The sequence below is a fragment of the Aethalodelphis obliquidens genome, unplaced genomic scaffold, assembly GCF_003676395.1.
Source record: "Aethalodelphis obliquidens isolate GAN/ISIS:26980383/991018 unplaced genomic scaffold, ASM367639v1 scaffold62, whole genome shotgun sequence".
NCBI lineage: Eukaryota > Metazoa > Chordata > Mammalia > Artiodactyla > Delphinidae > Aethalodelphis > Aethalodelphis obliquidens.
The window spans coordinates 9281332-9300599 of NW_020838006.1; the positions used below are offsets into that span (position 1 = coordinate 9281332).

A 19268-nucleotide genomic window follows, 5' to 3' on the forward strand; every position below is an offset into this window, starting at 1 on the left:
CAAAAATGCACACAACAAAGTCCTTGCCGTAAAAGAATTTACATTCAAGTAGAGAAAATGAGAATGGAAAAACTAGTGTTTATTGAACACTTCTTATGAATCAGGGATTATGGGCAACTTTTACACAATTGATCTTACTGAACAAATACCAAGGGCATAGGGCAAGTATTAATACATCAGTAAGTAAAAAGCTATATAAAGTGCTATAGGATTTTATTCAGTAAATATTTATTGAGGGTATACTGTGTGCCAGGCACAATAAGGGCCAGTATACAGAATCTGACCTCTCATTGAGCTACAGTTTTGTGAGGGATGCAGAAAAATAAATAGGCAATTACAGCATCGTATGATAATTCCCACCATGTGTATGAGTCCACTTTTAAGTACTTGCCTTCTTGGAGTTGTCAGTCTAGCAGGGAAGGACAGACAAATAAGCATCCAATGTACTATCCAGTACATATGTGCTGTGATGTAAGGAGATATGCACAGAGCTTGGAAGCCAAGAGAAGGGACACCTAACTAACTCAACCTGGGAAGTTGGGAGGAACTGGTATTTTGGCTGAGATCAGAAGGAAGAATTGGTGTTTTCAGCTAGGTGAAAATGAAGGAAGTGTATTTGAGGCAGAGGGAACAACAGGGTTAAATTTAAATGTCCATGGTTAGAAGAAGCATGGCTCACTTGAGGTTACTTTGGCTGGATCATAGGACTGGGGTATGTTGGGGGTAGGGGTCAGTGAAGGCAGTAGGAATGATGGAGAGGTAAGCAGGGCCCTGATCACACAGGGCTTTTATAAGGCATTTTATCACACCAAATCTAATTTAAATTCATTAAATTCGAATGAGATAGTATAAGCTGAGACTTTGGGCTCAGGTGTCTACTTTGGATTTAGTTCATGGCCTCTTTAAAGTGGGAACCGTTAATCATTTCACAAAAATGAGGTGAAACAATGTTTTGGAGAAGAAAGACAAACAAACAAACCACCCTTTGTTTATTAGTATTGATAATTATCCTCTGTGACTGTAAAACCTGATTTCCCAAGATGGTTCTTTAAGGGCACCTGGAAGTAAAAATATGTGTCCCAGTGGAGGCCTCTGTGGTGCTGTGGCAGGGTGTGATAAATAGTGCATGTTTTTGGTTTCAGAGATCGCTAGTTTAACAAGTGAAAGGAGTAAGAGTCAGAATGGACTGAGGGAAACCAAGCGGTTTTTTTGGTTTAACCATTCTTGCAGAGGTCAGGCATGAAAATCCCAGAAAGGTTGTGACATAGTCTTTGGAATTCCCAGATCTGGATTCAGTAACTTCTAGTGTTGTTTTAGCCTTGCATATAATGAATTACCATTTTTTCTCTTCTTTGTAGAAAGAAATTCAAGCCATGAGTCAGTGCCATCATCCTAATATTGTGTCTTACTACACGTCTTTTGTGGTAAAAGATGAGCTGTGGCTAGTCATGAAGCTACTAAGTGGAGGTGAGTAGAGTACAATGAAATGTCAACTTCCATGGTTTGGAAAATTTATACAAATGTTTTTCTTGTTTTGGTTTTCATGGACATTTACATTTGAGGAGATACTGAGAATAAAGTATCTAATGATAATAGTGCATAAGGTGAGACAAGTTTCACATGTTGCATTTGTTTGTCATGCCTCTTCAATTACTCTTAATCTAGGATGGTTCCCTCCTACTTCCTCTCTTCCATGAGGCAGACTTACTGAAGGGTCTGGTCTGAAGGGTCTATCTTGTCCCACATTCTGAATTTATTTTTTAACATCTTTATTGGAATATAATTGCTTTATATTGTTGTATTAGTTGCTGCTGTATAACAAAGTGAAGCAGCTATATGTATACATATATTCCCATATCCCCTCCCACTTGCGTCTCCCTCCCACACTCCTTATCCCACCCCTCTAGGTGGTCACAAAGCACCGAGCTGATCTCCTTGTGCTATGTGGCTGCTTCTCACTAGCTATCTATTTTACATTTGTTAGTGTATTTATGTCAATGTCACTCTCTCACTTCGTCCCAGCTTACCTTTCCCCCTCCTCGTGTCCTTAAGTCCACTCTCTGTGTCCTTGTCTTTATTCCTGTCCTGGCCTTAGGTTCTTCAGAACGAGTTGTTTTTTCTTAGATTCCATATATATGTGTTAGCATACGATATTTGTTTTTCTCTTTCTGACTGACTTCACTCTGTGTGACAGACTCTAGGTCCATCCACCTCACTACGAATAACTCAATTTCGTCTCTTTTTATGGCTGGGTAATATGCCATTGTATATATGTGCCACATCTTCTTTATCCATTCATCTGTCAATGGACACTTAGGTTGCTTCCATGTCCTGGCTAGTGTAAATAGAACTGCAATGAACATTGTGGTATATGACTCTTTTTGAGTTATGGTTTTCTCAGGGTATATGCCCAGTAGTGGTATTGCTGGGTCATATGGTAGTTCTGTTTTTAGTTTTTTAAGGAACCTCCATACTGTTCTCCATAGTGGCTGTATCAATTTATATTGCCACCAACAGTGTAGGAGGGTTCCCTTTTCTCCACACCCTCTCCAGCATTTGTTGTTTGCAGATTTTTTGATGATGGCCATTCTGACCGGTGTGAGATGATACCTCATTGTAGTTTTGATTTGCATTTCTCTAATGATTAGTGATGTTGAGCATGCTTTCATGTGTTTATTGGCAATCTGTATATCTTATTTGGAGAAATGTCTATTTAGGTCTTCTGCCCAATTTTGGATTGAGTTGTTTGTTTTCTTGATATTGAGCTGCATGAGCTGCTTGTATATTTTGGAGATTAATCCTTTGTAAGTTACTTCGTTTGCAAATATTTTCTCCCATTCTGAGAGTTGTCTTTTTGTCTTGTTTATGGTTTCCTTTGCTGTGCAAAATCTTTTGAGTTTCATTAGGTCCCATTTGTTTATTTTTGTTTTATTTCCATTTCTCTAGGAGATGGGTCAAAAAGGATCTTGCTGTGATTTATGTCATAGAGTGTTCTGCCTATGTTTTCCTCTAAGAGTTTTATAGTGTCTGACCTTACATTTAGGTCTTTAATCCATTTTGAGTTTATTTTTGTGTATGGTGTTAAGGAGCATTATAATTTCATTCTTTTACATGAAGCCGTCCAGTTTTCCCAGCACCACTTATTGAAGAGGCTCTCTTTTCTCCATTGTATATTCTTGCCTCCTTTATCAAAGATAAGGTGACCATATGTGCGTGGGTTTATCTCTGGGCTTTCTATCCTGTCCCATTGATCCATATTGCTGTTTTTGTGCCAGTACCATACTGCCTTGATTACTGTAGCTTTGTAGTATAGTCTGAAGACTGGAAGCCTGATTCCTCCAGCTCTGTTTTTCTTTCTCAAGATTGCTTTAGCTATTTGGGGTCTTTTTTGTTTCCATACAAATTGTGAAATTTTTTTGTTCTAGTTCTGTGAAAAATGCCAGTGGTAGTTTCATAGGGATTGTGTTGAACCTGTAGATTGCTTTGGGTAGTATAGTCATTTTCACAATGTTGATTCTTCCAATCCAAGAACATGGTGTATCTCTCCATCTGTTTGTATCATCTTTAACTTCTTTCATCAGTGTCTTACAGTTTTCTGCATACAGGTCTTTTGTCTCCTTAGGTAGGTTTATTCCTAGGTATTTTATTCTTTTTGTTGCAGTGATAAATGGGAGTGTTTCCTTAATTTCCCTTGCAGATTTTTCATCATTAGTGTATAGGAATGCAAGATATTTCTGTGCATTAATTTTGTATCCTGCTACTTTACTAAATTCATTGATTAGCTCTAGTAGTTTTCTGGTAGCAGCTTTAGGATTCTCTATGTACAGTATCATGTCATCTGCAAACAGTGACAGTTTTACTTATTCTTTTCCAATTTGGGTTCCTTTTATTTCTTTTTCTTCTTTGAGTGCTGTGGCTAAAACTTCCAAAACTATGTTGAATAATAGTGGTGAGAGTGGGCAACCTTGTCTTGTTCCTGATCTTAGTGGAAATGGTTTCAGTTTTTCACCATTGACAATAATGTTCACTGTGGGTTTGTCATATATGGCCTTTATTATGTTGAGGTAAATTCCATCTATGCCTACTTTCTGGAGGGTTTTTATCATAAATGTGTGTTGAGTTTTGTCAAAAGCTTTTTTCTGCATCTATTGAGATTATCATATGGTTTTTATCCTTCAGTTTGTTAATATGGTGTATCACATTGATTTGCATATATTGAAGAATCCTTGCATTCCTGGGATAAACCCCACTTGATCATGGTGTATGATCCTTTTACTGTGCTGTTGGATTCTGTTTGCTAGTATTTCGTTGAGGATTTTTGCAACTATGTTCATCAGTGATATTGGCCTATAGTTTTCTTTTTTTGTGACATCTTTATCTGGTTTTGGTGTCAGGGTGATGGTAGAATGAGTTTGGGAGTGTTCCTCCCTCTGCTATATTTTGGAAGAGTTTGAGAAGGATAAGTGTTAGCTCTTCTCTAAATGTTTGATAGAATTCACCTGTGAAGCCATCTGGTCCTGGGCTTTTGTTTGTTGGAAGATTTTTAATCACAGTTTCAATTTCAGTGCTTATGATTGGTCTGTTTATATTTTCTATTTCTTCCTGGTTCAGTCTCGGAAGGTTGTGCTTTTCTAACTAAGAATTTGTCCATTTCTTCCAGATTGTCCATTTTATTGGCATGTATTTGCTGATAGTAATCTCTCATGATCCTTTGTATTGCTGCAGTGTCAGTTGTTACTTCTCCTTTTTCATTTCTAATTCTGTTGATTTGAGTCTTCTCCCTTTTTTTCTTGATGAGTCTGGCTAATGGTTTATCAATTTTTTTAATCTTCTTAAAGAACCAGCTTTTAGTTTTATTGATCTTTGCTATCGTTTCTTTCATTTCTTTTTCATTTATTTCTGATCTGATATTCATGATTTCTTTCCTTCTGCTAACTTTGGGGGTTTTTTGTTCTTCTTTCTCTAGTTGCTTTAGATGTAAGGTTAGGTTGTTCATTTGAGATTTTTCTTGTTTCTTGAGGTAGGATTGTATTGCTATAAACTTCCCTCTTAGAACTGCTTTTGCTACATCCCATAGGTTTTGGGTTGTCATGTTTTCATTGTCATTTTTTTTTAGGTATGTTTTGATTTCCTCTTTGATTTCTTCATTGATCTCTTGGTTATTTAGTAGCATATTTTTTAGCCTTATGTGTTTGTATTTTTTACAGTTTTTTTCCTGTAATTGATATCTAGTCTCATAGCATTGTGGTCGGAGAAGATACTTGATATGATTTCAGTTTTCTTAAATTTACAAAGGCTTGATTTGTGACCCAAGATATGATCTATCCTGGAGAATGTTTTGTGCGCACTTGAGAAGAAAGTGTAATCTGTTTTTGGATGGAATGTCCTATAAATATCAATTAAATCCATCTTGTTTAATGTGTCATTTAAAGCTTGTGTTTCCTTATTTATTTTCATTTTGGTTGATCTGTCCATTGGTGAAAGTGTGGTGTTGAAGTCCCCTATTATTATTGTGTTACTGTGGATTTCCCCTTTTATGGCTGTTATCATTTGCCTTAAGTATTGAGGTGCTCGTATGTTGGGTGCATAAATATTTACAGTTGTTATATCTTCTTGGATTGATCCCTTGATCGTTATGTAGTGTCCTTCTTTGTCTCTTGTAATAGTCTTTATTTTAAAGTCTATTTTGTCTGATATGAGAATTGCTACTCTAGCTTTCTTTTGATTTCCATTTGCATGGAATATGTTTTTCCATCAACACACTTTCAGTCTGTATATGTCCCTAGGTCTGAAGTGGGTCTCTCGTAGACAGCATATATACGGGTCTTGTTTCTGTATCCATTCAGCCAGTCTGTGTGTTTTGGTTGGAGCATTTAATCCATTTACATTTAAGGTAATTATCGATATGTATGTTCCTATTACCATTTTCTTAATTGTTTTGGGTTTGTTACAGTAGGTCTTTTCCTTCTCTTGTGTTTCCTGCCTAGAGAAGTTCCTTTAGCATTTGTTGTAAAGCAGGTTTGGTGGTGCTGAATTCTGTTAGCTTTTGCTTGTCTGTAAAGGTTTTAATTTCTCCTTTGAATCTGAATGAGATCCTTGCTGGATAGAGTAATCGTGGTTGTAGGTTTTTCCCTTTCATCACTTTAAATATATCCTGCCACTCCCTTCTGGCTTGCAGAGTTTCTGCTGAAAGATCAGCTGTTAACCTTATGAGGATTCCCTTGTATGTTATTTGTTGCTTTTTCCTTGCTGCTTCAATATTTTTTCTTTGTATTTAATTTTTGATATTTTGATTTAATATGTGTCTTGGTGTGTTTCTCCTTGGATTTATCCTGTATGGGTTTTCTGCACTTCCTGGACTTGATCAACTATTTCCTTTCCCGTATTGGGAAGTTTTCAGCTATAATCTCTTCAAATATTTTCTCAGTCCCTTTCTTTTTCCCTTCTTCTTCTAGGACCCCTATAATTTGAATGTTGGTGCGTTTAATGTTGTCCCAGAGGTCTCTGTAACTTTCCTCAATTCTCTTCATCCTTTTTTCTTTATTCTGCTCTGTGGTAGTTATTTCCACTATTTTATCTTCCAGGTCACTTATCTGTTCTTCTGCCTCAGTTATTCTGCTGTTGATTCCTTCTAGAGAATTTTTAAATTTCATTTATTGTGTTGTCCATCATTGTTTATTTGCTCTTTAGTTCTTCTAGGTCCTTATTAAATGTTTCTTGTATTTTCTCCATTCTATTTCCAAAATTTTAGATCATCTTTACTATCATTACTCTGAATTCTTTTTCAGGTAGACTGCCTATTTCCTCTTCATTTGTTTAGTCTGGTGGGTTTTTACCTTGCTCCTTCATCTGCTGTGTATTTCTCTGTCTTCTCATTTTGCTTAACTTACTGTGTTTGGGGTCTCCTTTTTGCAGCCTACAGGTTTGTAGTTCCTGTTGTTTTTGGTGTCTGCCCCCAGCGGGGATGGTTGGTTCAGTGGGTTGTGTAGGCTTCCTGGTGGAGGGGACTGGTGCCTGTGTTCTGGTGGATGAGGCTGGATCTTGTCTTTCTGGTGGGCAGGTCCACGTTTGGTGGTGTGTTTTGGGGTGTCTGTGACCTTATTATGATTTTAGGCAGCCTCTCTGCTAATGGGTGGGGTTGTGTTCCTGTCTTGCTAGTTGGTTGGCATGGGGTGTCCAGCACTGGAGCTTGCTGGTCGTTGAGTGGAGCTGGGTCTTAGCATTGAGATGGAGATCTCTGGGAGAGCTCTTGCCGATTGATATTATGTGGGGCTGGGAGGTCTCTGGTCAACCAATGTCCTGAACTCGGCTCTCCCACCTCAGAGGCTCAGGCCTGACAGCCAGCCGGACCACCAAGACCCTGTCAGCCACACGGCTTTTGGAAGTCTGAGGTCCTCTGCCAGCGTTCAGTGTTCTGTAGGAGTTGTTCCACACATAGATGTAATTTTGATGTATTTGTGGGGAGGAAGGTTATCTCCACGTCTTACTCCTCCGCTATCTTGAAGGTTTCTCTCTTCACACTATTTGGTTTTGAAGTGTTCCATACTCACAAATCAATCAAGGAAAAGCTTGAGGGCAGATTTAGGGAAATCTTCCATTACTCCTGTTGCTAGAGGATCTACATTTCATGTTTTTTCCTTTGTGCTTAGTCTAGTTTCACTTGCTCATAGAGTACTACGTGCAGTGGCCTTCTTCCTGGCAATTCAGACAAGAGTTTCTAGCATGAAATGTATCAGGCTGCACCTGATACTTGAGCTTGGCGGGCTGTGTGCAGAAGCTCTGCACATGACACCTTGGCTCAGTGGGGCCATGTGCAGAGATGTTGTGCCTGGCCCTGTGAGCTGGAGCCTTAAGCAGCACTAGCAGCGCGCAGCTACTCCACATTCTGGATTTAACTGGTTAGTTCTTCCTGGTGATGTTTAACCTGATTTATATTCCTCTGTTTCCTACAAATTAAAACAAGACCCTAAGTGTTGTTTGGACAGAATATTTTGTAGGTGATGCTGTGTACTTCATATTGCATCACATCAGGAAGTAGTATTTGCTATCTGGTTGTATCTTTAATGGTGATATTAATTTTGATTGCTTAAGATTATGACAGCCAGGCCTCTCCATGGAAAAGCAAGCTTTATTTCCCTTTGCAGCAAGCAAGTAATCTGTGGGATGATACTTTGGCACTGTGAGTATCCAGTTCCCCAGTCTTTTGTCTAATGATTTTTAGCATCCATTAACAATCCTTGCTTGTCTCAATTAGTTTTGTCAGGGGTTGCAGAATGGTAATTTTTCCTATTGCGCCTTTTTTTTTTTTACATTTATAAACTGGCATTCTTCTCTGTAAAGGAACTTTCCCTTATTAACTGGGGCTTTTTGGTTAACCTATACTGTAGTTCCTACTGAAAAGGCAAGATAAATGTGTTTTTTTAAGGACCAATTTTCAGAGTAAAAAGTTAGTTTAATAATCACTGCCAGTGATTTTTTTTTTTCCTTTTTCCCATTGAGTAATGCTTTCATTTTTTGGAGTATCACTATATAGACTCAAGGATTTTTATATATTCTGTGTCTTTCTCAGCTATAGTCTATTCTTTTGATGCTCAGGTTATCCAAAATTTTGTCAGTGGGAGTCCCTTCAAGCTTTCTGTTGTGTCCTTTTGACATGAATCCATCAATCTTTGATAACTTCCTTGATTTTTAGTTCAGGATAAAGGTTCACATTTATATTGCTTTTCTTAGAATCAGTGAATATTCTAAGGAGCCCTGATCCTTTTTATGGGGAGTGGTATTTAGAAAGTATAACTTGGATTCTTGGGATGCTCATTGCTGCTACTTTGTCATTGTTTCTAGTTGAAAGAGCTTGGAAATATATTGTAGCATATTAAAAATAAGTCATAATTTGACAGTTCAAGTTTAATATTACAGACGTTTAAAACTTTAAAATTATATTTGAATCTCTACTCTTACACAGAAAATCTTGTTTCCCCCATATTAACATAATTAATTACATACTTTATCCTGCACTGTTATATTTACAATTATTTCTGCTTTAGTCCTTAGAATAAAGTGTAAGTATTGCTGATTGCAAACAGTGGACCCTTGGTATGTATAGATTGAAGATTTTGTTATGGTTACTGAAATACCCATGCCATGTAGTAAATTAGACATTTTCTTATGGCATGGATTTGAATGATGTGGCAAGATGGAGAGGACAAGTGAGTGATGGAGCTGCCTGACTTTCCCATCACTGTGCGACTTGTTTGCATATATATTTTATGTGGAAGCATGATCTTCCATTTTGGATTGTAGGGTTACACAAAAGAGAATCCATGTTTATTTGCCATGTCAACACCATTACTCATTGAGCACCTTACTTACCCAGAGAGGCTTTAAAGGAAAGTCGTAGGCTTTAGAATTAAATTCCAGGTTTTCTACTTAGCAGTTGTGTCACTGGGCAAACTTTTTCAACTCTTTGAACCTATTTTCTTGTCTGTTAAATGGGGATGCCTTTCTGCATTTCAGGGTATTGGGGAGGAGTAAATGAGATGACTATGCAAAGCATCCCTCACTATGCTGACATGTAATAGGTGCACAAGAAATTTTAATCATTAATAATAATAATCCCTTGTTATTTGATGCTTTTCAGTGTAGCCAGAATCACCTTTTTGTTTCAATCCCATTAGTGACACACTGGAGAAACTGGATTACTTTGTTAAAGGCCCTGTTCATATGATGATTGGAAGCCTTGCTAACACCAACCACCTTTCAAGATGGTGGTCAAGCATGGTTCTTTCAGTATGGACAGATATGGGAATATTAGGTAATATTGTATCTTTCGTTTTTGATCACCTACAGCATAATTTTCTTTATATGTAATTTACAAAAATGTATAATACAAAGTTTTTAATGTTTTGCTAAAAGGTCCTCTGATGAACAGGAATAAGCTGTCTGCTTAATTCTGTTATCCATAGCTGTATGCCAGCCCACCCTTTCTGCTACTCCTAAGCAGAATGCCTTAAAAAAAATTTTTTTTTTTAAAGAATCCCTGTTCCTCTCTCAGTGAGTATATGTCCTGATCACAGAAAGGGCAGGATATGTAGCGGAGTGGGATGTCTTTTCAGTGTACTTCTCTGTTCCTCCTGGTCTTAAGTTTCCTGGGATGGTGCCCAATTTTTCTAGCATAGCACTCAGCAGATTTCCTGGTTGATAATTTTCAAATATATTCCAGGCATTAATTCTTTTTATAATTACTTATAATTTTATGAGTCAACTTAATCTTATATCTAAATGTTTACTTTTAAAATATTAAAAATTTTACATCTTTTTTAAGAAAATGTAATCTTTTGTAGTTATAAAGTAAATACATATTCAAACTGAAGAGATACATTAAGTAATATTTAGAAAACAAAAGATAGAACTAAGCACAACTTAAAAAAATTTTTTTTAAATAGGAGGAAACTGTCAAGATAGCTCAATTAAAAAGCCTTTCATCAAATGCTTATTGGTTACCAATACACTGGTGAATCAAACCATCAGTTCCTTGCTATTATGGGGCTTATAGCTAATAAGGAAAAGTTATAATTAAGTAATTAGAAGGGTGTAGAGTACCATGAAGAAGTATCAGGTATCATGGGAATAAGTACCAGGAGAACCTAACTTTATTGAGGGAGAATGGCTGTGGCAAGATAGACAGAGACTGCCTTTAGGAGGTGACGTTCTTCAGGAGACCTGAAGAATAGGTAATAATTAGCCAGGTGAAATGGGAGGTGGAGGTGGTATCGGGAAGAATGGGAGAAGGAATCCAGAGATAGAGGGAACACTGTACTGAGAGTGACTGGAGGCAGGATAGAGCAGTGTGGTGTGTCCTGGGAACTGATGGGGGATCATAGCTGGAGCAGAGAGAGTGAGAGGAGGGGACCATTGAGAAGCAGGGGCTCCATTTGAATAATTTAAAAATGTAAATAGCCAGAGTTAATAGAAGTATGTTTAGGCTACATTCTTCTATATTCGCTTCCTCAGCCAAAATATTTAAATCAAAAGCATATTTTTGATGTAGCAACATTGTACTGATATAGAATTTAATAAGCTCATTAAATGTAAAATGAATTGCAACTGGCAGTCTTAAGCCCATCGACCAAATGGACAACATGGTCAAAATAAGTTTAAGTGTGTCGATATTATAATTATTTTGTAATGCTCCCTTATGACTATAATATTCTTATCTTTTGTTAATTAAATAATTAGAACTCTGATTTTGAGTGTTGGAATTTATTAGTATAGAAAGTTAATCTTTAGAAATTAGAATCACTTTCTATCTAAATAGCTGTTTCTACCATTTATTAGCACCAAATTGCAATATAAGATTTTTAGAAATCAAAGTAATTAAGAAAGCTTCTGAAGATTTTGCTGGAGCCTGCGACCGAGTGGGAGTGGAGTGGAGCGGCTGTTGTTGCCGACTCTTTCCTCCTCCCCACGGTCCAGCCAGCTGGTTGATTAGGCCATCGGCCCTCAAGCTGAGACTTGTCTCTTATTTAGTTCTGGGGAGTGCCTGGCCGACATGAGTGATGTAGAGGAGAACAACTTCGAGGGCAGAGAGTCTCACTCTCAGTCAAAATCTCCAGCGGGAACTCCTGCTCATGTAAAATTGGAGAGCAGGTCAGGATCTCGTAGTCCATCAAGAGTTTCCAAACACTTTGAATCCCATTCTCAATCAAGATCAAAATCCAGGTCGAGGTCAAGGAGGCATTCTCATAGACGTTACACTTGATCCAGATCCCATTCTCACTCTCATAGGAGACGACCTCGAAGTAGGCCCTATACACCAGAATACCAGCGTCGAAGGAGCCAAAGTCATTCTCCAGTGTTTAACCGGAGAAGACATACAGGCAGCAGGGCAAATCCAGATCCCAACACTTGTCTAGGAGTGTTTGGCCTCAGTTTGTACACAACAGAGAGAGATCTTCTCGATATGGACCATTGAGTGGTGTCAATGTGGTTTATGACCAGCGAACTAGACGATCATGAGGGTTTGCTTTTGTTTATTTCGAGAGAATAGATGACTCAAAGGAGGCTATGGAAAGGGCAAATGGAATGGAGCTGGACAGTAGAAGAATTCGTGTAGATTATTCTATCACCAAGAGAGCTCACACACCTACACCAGACATATACATGGGCAGACCAACTCACAGTGGTGGAGGTGGAGGAGGTGGCAGACGTCGAGATCCTAACCGTGATAGAGGATATGATCGTGGGTACGGCAGATATGAAGACTGTGATTACGAGTACAGAAGAAGATCACCTTCTCCGTACTATAGTCAATACAGATCACGATCAAGATCTCGTGCCTATTGACAAACAGAGTAGTTGCAGTTGAGGACATCTTTTTCTCTTTTTTTGTTTAATTCTGGATTTCCCCAAGCTTCTGATCCTTCCTACTCCTTAAAAAGAACCCTTAAAAACATCTTTGGTTTATTTAGCTTCTACACTTTGTCGATTGTACTGCTGTTTTCTACCCCTTTTATTATATTCTTAAAGATGTAATTGTTGTCATTTTGGGTAGTTGAACATCTTGAGTAAAAAAGGAAACCCCAGTGTTATGCTTTTGTAAATGATTTTTTGTTTGTTTTTTGCTTTTACAGAAAATTAACTCCTGCCTAATCAAATGAGGAAAGAAATGGTCTTTTTAAAGCTTCTTTTGTGTTAGATATTGTATTAGCTGCATTTACTACAGACTCCTTTTTAAACTTTCTTTTGGGGAAGTTAGTAACATATAAAGTAGTTCAGTCATGTCAGGTTTGTCTGGGGTGGCATGGAGCAATCAAATAGTTGAGTGTAGAAAGTTTGAAGCTATAGAAGAAAACACTTGGTCATTTCTTTTGAAGAATGGAATTTTTGAACCCTAAAAATTATGTCGTTTTTTAGAGATAAAAACCTTGTGGACTCCTACAAAACATGTTGTATTTAAAATACATTTGTTAAAACTTCAAAATGTTAAGTGTGATTTTTGTGTTGAAATTATTGAAGTTTAATCAGTGCAGGACAAGCCTTATTATTTAGAGCAGTTGTATGCTTTGCTGTTAGAAATTTTGGTATTGGGAAAATGGTTTAAGCAGGCTATTGTATAGAGTCCTTAGAAATAGTGAGGGGAAAGGTAGTCTCCTTTCAAATAAAAGTTAATTTCTTTGGGGAAAAAAAAATAAGAAAGCTTCTAAAAGGAAAAGATGAAGGGACTTCCCTGGTGCCGCAGTGGTTAAGAACCCACCTGCCAATGCAGGGGACACAGGTTCAAGCCCTGGTCCGGGAAGATCCCACATCCTGCGGAGCAACTAAGCCCGTGTGCCACAGCTATGGAGCCTATGCTCTAGAACCCGCGAGCCCCAAGTACTGAGCCTGCGTGCCACAACTACTGAAGCCGGTGTGCCTACAGCCCATGTTCTGCAACAAGAGAAGCCACCGCAATGGGAAGCCCGCGCACCACAATGAAGAGTAGCCCCCACTCGCCACAACTAGAGAAAGCCCACGTGCAGCAATGAAGACCCAACGTAGCCAAAAATAAATAAATGAATAAATTTATATGAAAAACGTCGTTCCTAACAAATATTTAAAAAAAGGAAGGGGGGCTTCCCTGGTGGCGCAGTGGTTAAAAATCTGCCTGCCAACGCAGGGGACAGTGGTTCGAGCCCTGGTTGGGAAAGATCCCACATGCCTTGGAGCAACTAAGCCTGTGCACCACAACTACTGAAGTCTGCGCTCCTATAGCCCGTGCTCTGCAACAAGAGAAGCTGCTGCAATGAGAAGCCCGCGCACTGCAACGAAGAGTAGACTCTGCTCGCCACAACTAGAGAAAGCCCATGCGCAGCAACGAAGACCCGACGCAGCCAAAAATAAATAAATAAAATAAATTTATGAAAAGAAAAAGTTAAGTCTTAAAAACAAAAAATGAAGTACCTGTAGGACTGAAAGGGACGAACTATAGAAATGCAGAAATCTAATTTAATTCACTGTTAGGGAATTATTTTGTGGTTTAAGGATGCTTTGTCATCTTCTAATAGATAAAAGGCATGGGACTTCCTTGACCCTGAGCAGGACCCAGGTAAAAAATACCTGTTATTAAGAGTGACCAGGGCTTCCCTGGTGGCGCAGTGGTTGAGAGTCCGCCTGCTGAGGCAGGGGACACAGGTTCGTGCCCCGGTCCTGGAAGATCCCACATGCCGCGGAGTGGCTGGGCCCGTGAGCCATGGCCGCTGAGCCTGCGCGTCCGGAGCCTGTGCTCCGCAACAGGAGAGGCCACAACAGTGAGAGGCCCGCGTACCGCAAAAAAAAAAAAAAAAAAAAAGTGACCAGCTTTGGATGGTCAAGCAATAATGGAGGGTGTTCCTGTTAATCTGAAATGGAATACTCAGACTAAGCAAATTGTGGTCCCTTTGAAAACTTACATGGCTTAGGAAGACACAAGCAACACCCAGTGGCTAAAGATTGGTTAAAACTTCTTGGTAAAAATACCTAACTAAAATGAGTGAGTTAATTTTGGACTCAAGAGTGTTTTTTCATAAAAATAAACTGTGCAAATGAACATGTTGACTGAGTAATTTGATTGAGCTACAATTATCAGATTTAACAAGGGTCATTAACCAGCAGCTGCTTCACCACTTTTTCAATTTTTTTTTAATATTTAGTAATGATTTTCTTGGACAGTTAAAGTTTTGCATTGCTTTTTTTTTTTGCGGTACGTGGGCCTCTCACTGCTGCAGCCCCTCCCGTTGCTGAGCACAGGCTCCGGTCGCGCAGGCTCAGCGGCCATGGCTCACGGGCCCAGCCGCGGGGCATGTGGGAGCTTCCCGGACCCGGGCACGAACCCGTATCCCCTGCATCGGCAGGCAGACTCTCAACCACTGCGCCACCGTGGAAGCCCTGCATTGCTTTTTAAATGTTCTGTGCTATAGACTATGAAGGGAGACATGAAATGGTTTGGGGGAATAGATAATCTACCTACATTGTAATTTTTTGCTTTGTTATGAAATTTGTACCAAACCCCTCTTGTTTTCCATTATTTAATTTACTTGCTTTTACTCTAAGAAATTCTTGGGTTTCAGTGGACAGTGTTCATCAAGTAGCCTAGGTTGTTAAAATGCAACTTCTTGGGCCCTACCTCAGATCTCTTGAATGACAGTCTATAAGGTCTGGGAATCTGCATTTTTAACTAGTTTGCCAAGTAATTCCATGCATTAAAGTTCAAGAACAGATTATCCCTGTAGACTATTTCTTCTAGATTGTGCCTAAGGACATAATATCGTATATGCTGATATAGCCTTCCCTCATTATTCCTTCTTTTCATTAGATATTAATTTGAATCACCCAGTGATAAATCTGCAGTTTTCTTTTGCTTAGAATATTTTACTTTCATCTTTCTCTGAGTTGATATAAAGAATTCTATGTACTTTTGATGTTTGAGGAGGGAGGATTATAGGCGCCATCATCATGTTAGACGCTGCAAGATGCTGAGGAAATCATATGGAAAAGAAGTGGGGACCTTCCGGGACCAGTATTTGTCAGTTAAGGAGGAAGGTCTTAGTGGCATGATCATCCCTCCACCTATAAAAATCATATTGTTGGGAGGGAGACTAAAACTGAAAAGACAAGTTATCCCAGGGAAGAGGGGGCTTCTTATCCAGCCTTGTTTGGTATATCTGTTCTGGACATTGTCCGGGGGTGTGCACTGCTTTAATTTCCCTGTTGATCATTGGATGATGTGAAATCAATTAAAATTTTCTAAGACTTTGAAAAGGAGTTCCTGCTTCAAACTCTTTAAAAATACAGATCTAATAACTTTGGTGTGCCCTAGGGTCTTTGTTACTCCATTTCTTTGATCTTCCAGATTAGAAGTTCCCTGAAAGTCAGCAGTCACATGTTTCTTGACATATTCTGTGGCACCTAGTTCTAGATCGCATATATGACTAAATTGTTGAATGAATAAATTGTGTTTTTAATTCCTAGTAGGGGTTTCTCCCTTTGCGTTCCTTATTTTAGATATTCTTTATATTACAAACATTTAACTCAGCTGGGATTTATACATATGTCTTCTTACTGAGCAGTTCTTGTATGGCCTGGATTTCTCAGAAGAATGAAATACATGCCTGTTGGTATAGTCACTTTGCTTTTTGGGAGTTGATGTGTGATTGGTTAAACTAAACAGAACAAAACTTCTTCCTTAGGCCCCCTCTTTGTGAATCAGTCTTGTGAATCCCAGCAATAAAGAGGGGAAAGTGTTAGAAAAAGTTACCTAGAATCTGAAGCCTCCCTGGTTCTTTGTCTACAGAGAGTAAACTGCCTGTCTCCTGCTGGAGGTGGGGTGTGGTCGTGGCCTGGCTTCCAGGATAGGGAGGAGGGATCTGGGAATCTTATTCTGCCTTATATGAACTTGAACCAGTTTTCCTGTGTTCAGCCCTTTCCTTCAGTCCCCCCTTACTTTCCCTTATGTGGTCTTTGGTGTTTGTATTCTGAGCCTTTCTGGAGCTCTAGGGTAGGGAATCTACTTTTTCCTAATTGATATACCTCCTGTGCAGGCACTGAAGTTACAGATTTTTCCACTCTGCATAATCAGTTACTTTTTTCTGCTTTCTCTCTTCTAGAAAATTAGTGCTATATCTCTTCTGTTATCTTCTTTCTTTCTTTCTTTTTTATTCTGGGTTTATGCCCTTGTTCTCAAGCTTATCAAGTTAGTGGATTTCAAATGGGAGCTAAAGTAAACATGTGTTCAATTCTCTAATGTTTTTGAGGATTCCATCTAGACCACTTCTTTCCATCTATTTGGAAGTATATTTTTTTCTTTTTAAGTGTGTGCAATAAAAAGCATCCACCAGGACATGTTTTCAACAGAAGCATTTGCCAAGAAATGGGCATCCAGTCTTTTCAGTGCAGTTTATGTTATGTTTCAGATTTCTTGGCACAGTTTTTAATATTGGAGATTGTTTTACTTTGGTTCTGTGATCTTTATGGGCCATTGTACTGCCAGAAATCTTACCGATCTCTAGCAAACTTTTTTTTAATAATCATCAGTTATGGTAGACAGCATTCTGTGACTTTAATTACTATATGGGTGTCATTTCCCTCCCTCTCTCTGATTTTTAGGAGGAGCATTATTTCCCATCCTGGGAAGAATGGGATTGATAATACATCTGGGCTGTTATTTTAAAAGAACTGCCATTTTTATTCTTTTCATATTTTTCTTTGCCTTACCTGTTTTATTTCTACTACTTATTAACCTGAAACATAATTTTAACCCTTAAATTAGTTTGCATACACATGCGATATTTACTTTCCAAGTTTTCTTCTGTAATTTGACCTGCGTTTCAACTGTGTTTTATATCTTTATTTATACAATGTTGCATACTCTAATCTGATGTTAGAGGCCTAGATTGGTTTGTTATATCTTATACTAAAGTGTTATTGATGGGTATGGTTTACCTAGGGATTCTTTAGAGGTGATTAAAAATCATCTATTACCAGCCAGGAGATGGAAGCAACCTAAGTGTCCATCATCGGATGAATGGATAAAGAAGATGTGGCACATATATACAATGGAATATTACTCAGCCATAAAAAGAAACGAAATTGAGTTATTTGTAGTGAGGTGGATGGACCTAGAGTCTGTCATACAGAGTGAAGTAAGTCAGAAAGAGAAAGACAAATACCATATGCTAACACATATATATGGACTCTAAGGGAAAAAAAATGTCATGAAGAACCTAGGGGTAAGATGGGAATAAAGACACAGACCTACTAGAGAATGGACTTGAGGATATGGGGAGGGGGAAGGGTAAGCTGTGACAAAGTGAGATAGTGGCATGGACATACATCCACTACCAAACGTAAAATAGATAGCTAGTGGGAAGCAGCCGCATAGCACAGGGAGATCAGCTCGGTGCTTTGTGACCACCTAGAGGGGTGGGATAGGGAGGGTGGGAGGGAGGGAGATGCAAGAGGGAAGAGATATGGGAACATATGTATATGTATAACTGATTCACTTTGTTTTAAAGCAGAAACTAACACACCATTGTAAAGCAATTATACTCCAATAAAGATGTTAAAAAAAATAAAATGAAAAAATATATATACAGAAAAGGGAAAAAAATCCTCTATTACCTTTTTCAGATTCTCATTAGAAGTCTAAAAAAGATGCTGGTGTAACACTCCTATTTGGATATTAGCAGGCTGCTTTCTGTTTTAGAGTGGAATCGAGAATAAATTATTACTTTAAACTTCTGTATATCCTTATATTTACTATTTTTTCCTTTCTTTCCTGCACAGCTAAGTTTATGAAAAGGTTTACATGTGTTTTGATTTAAAAATGGTTCTGAATTATATTGAATGAGTTAAAAAAATCATGGAAAACTGTGTTTTCTCTTTTCAGGTTCTGTTCTGGATATTATTAAGCACATTGTGGCAAAGGGGGAACATAAAAGTGGAGTCCTAGATGAAGCTACCATTGCTACAATACTCAGAGAAGTGCTGGAGGGGTTGGAATACTTGCATAAAAATGGACAGATTCACAGGTATGTAGAAGACAACAGTCTTTTCTTTTGGATAAGTGCAGTGATAGTTGTGCTATATCATTTCGTGGAGGCTATTCCCCATTCTTTTGCACAGTTAATCATAATCTCTGAGTGTTAGCAGGGTTCTTTGTATTACTAGTTCCAGTACGTAGTGGTTACATAGCTAGTAAGCATTTAAAAGTAACAAGTACTTTAGTCAAATTGGAAACTCCAGAAACAGGAGAAATTTCTAATTTCCTATGGGAGTCAATCATTGCAATCACTGATAACATTTTGGAATATTCTTTTCCAGTTTCTTTTATATGCTAACAGATATTTAAAACAAAACTGTATGTATAATTTTGTCTGTTTCTTTTTTGTTTCCTTTATGTTATATCTTGACTATTTTCTCAAATTATTAAAAGCTTTTATAAAATCACTTTTTAAAATTAAAAATTATTATTATTTTTTTTAAATAAAATGACATTTGAAAACCTGTGTAACATTTTATGGTTCAAGTATTTCTGGCTAATTATATCTATTCAGTCCCTGCATACAGATAACAATTGTTACCTGTAGAAATGGTGGTAGATTCTGTGTTAGTACAAATTTGTTTAGTCCCTGGATTTGGTTTTCCTTCATTTGAAGATATATTTATTTCCCCATCATTTCTGAAGGATAGTTTTCCCTGGGTATAACAATTTGTAGTTGACAGTTCTTTTCTTTCAGCACCTGAAAGATGCTGTG

At 38.1% G+C, this 19268-nt stretch overlaps 1 protein-coding gene and 1 pseudogene across 3 annotated transcripts in view; both read left to right on the plus strand.

Annotated features, from left to right (window-relative positions):
* OXSR1 (oxidative stress responsive kinase 1) overlaps nucleotides 1–19268 on the plus strand; it is a 99425-nt gene that overhangs the window by 22188 nt on the left and 57969 nt on the right. For 2 of the 3 annotated variants that reach the window (XM_027088134.1, XM_027088135.1), the window contains exons 3-4: nucleotides 1359–1467; nucleotides 18401–18542. In XM_027088134.1, coding sequence (XP_026943935.1) covers nucleotides 1359–1467; nucleotides 18401–18542 — 251 coding nt within the window. Of the gene's footprint in view, nucleotides 1–1358; nucleotides 1468–9674; nucleotides 9812–18400; nucleotides 18543–19268 lie in introns of all 3 variants that reach the window. The other variant, XM_027088136.1, reaches the window with a different exon arrangement.
* LOC113610209 (transformer-2 protein homolog alpha pseudogene) lies at nucleotides 9819–13244 on the plus strand (annotated as a pseudogene).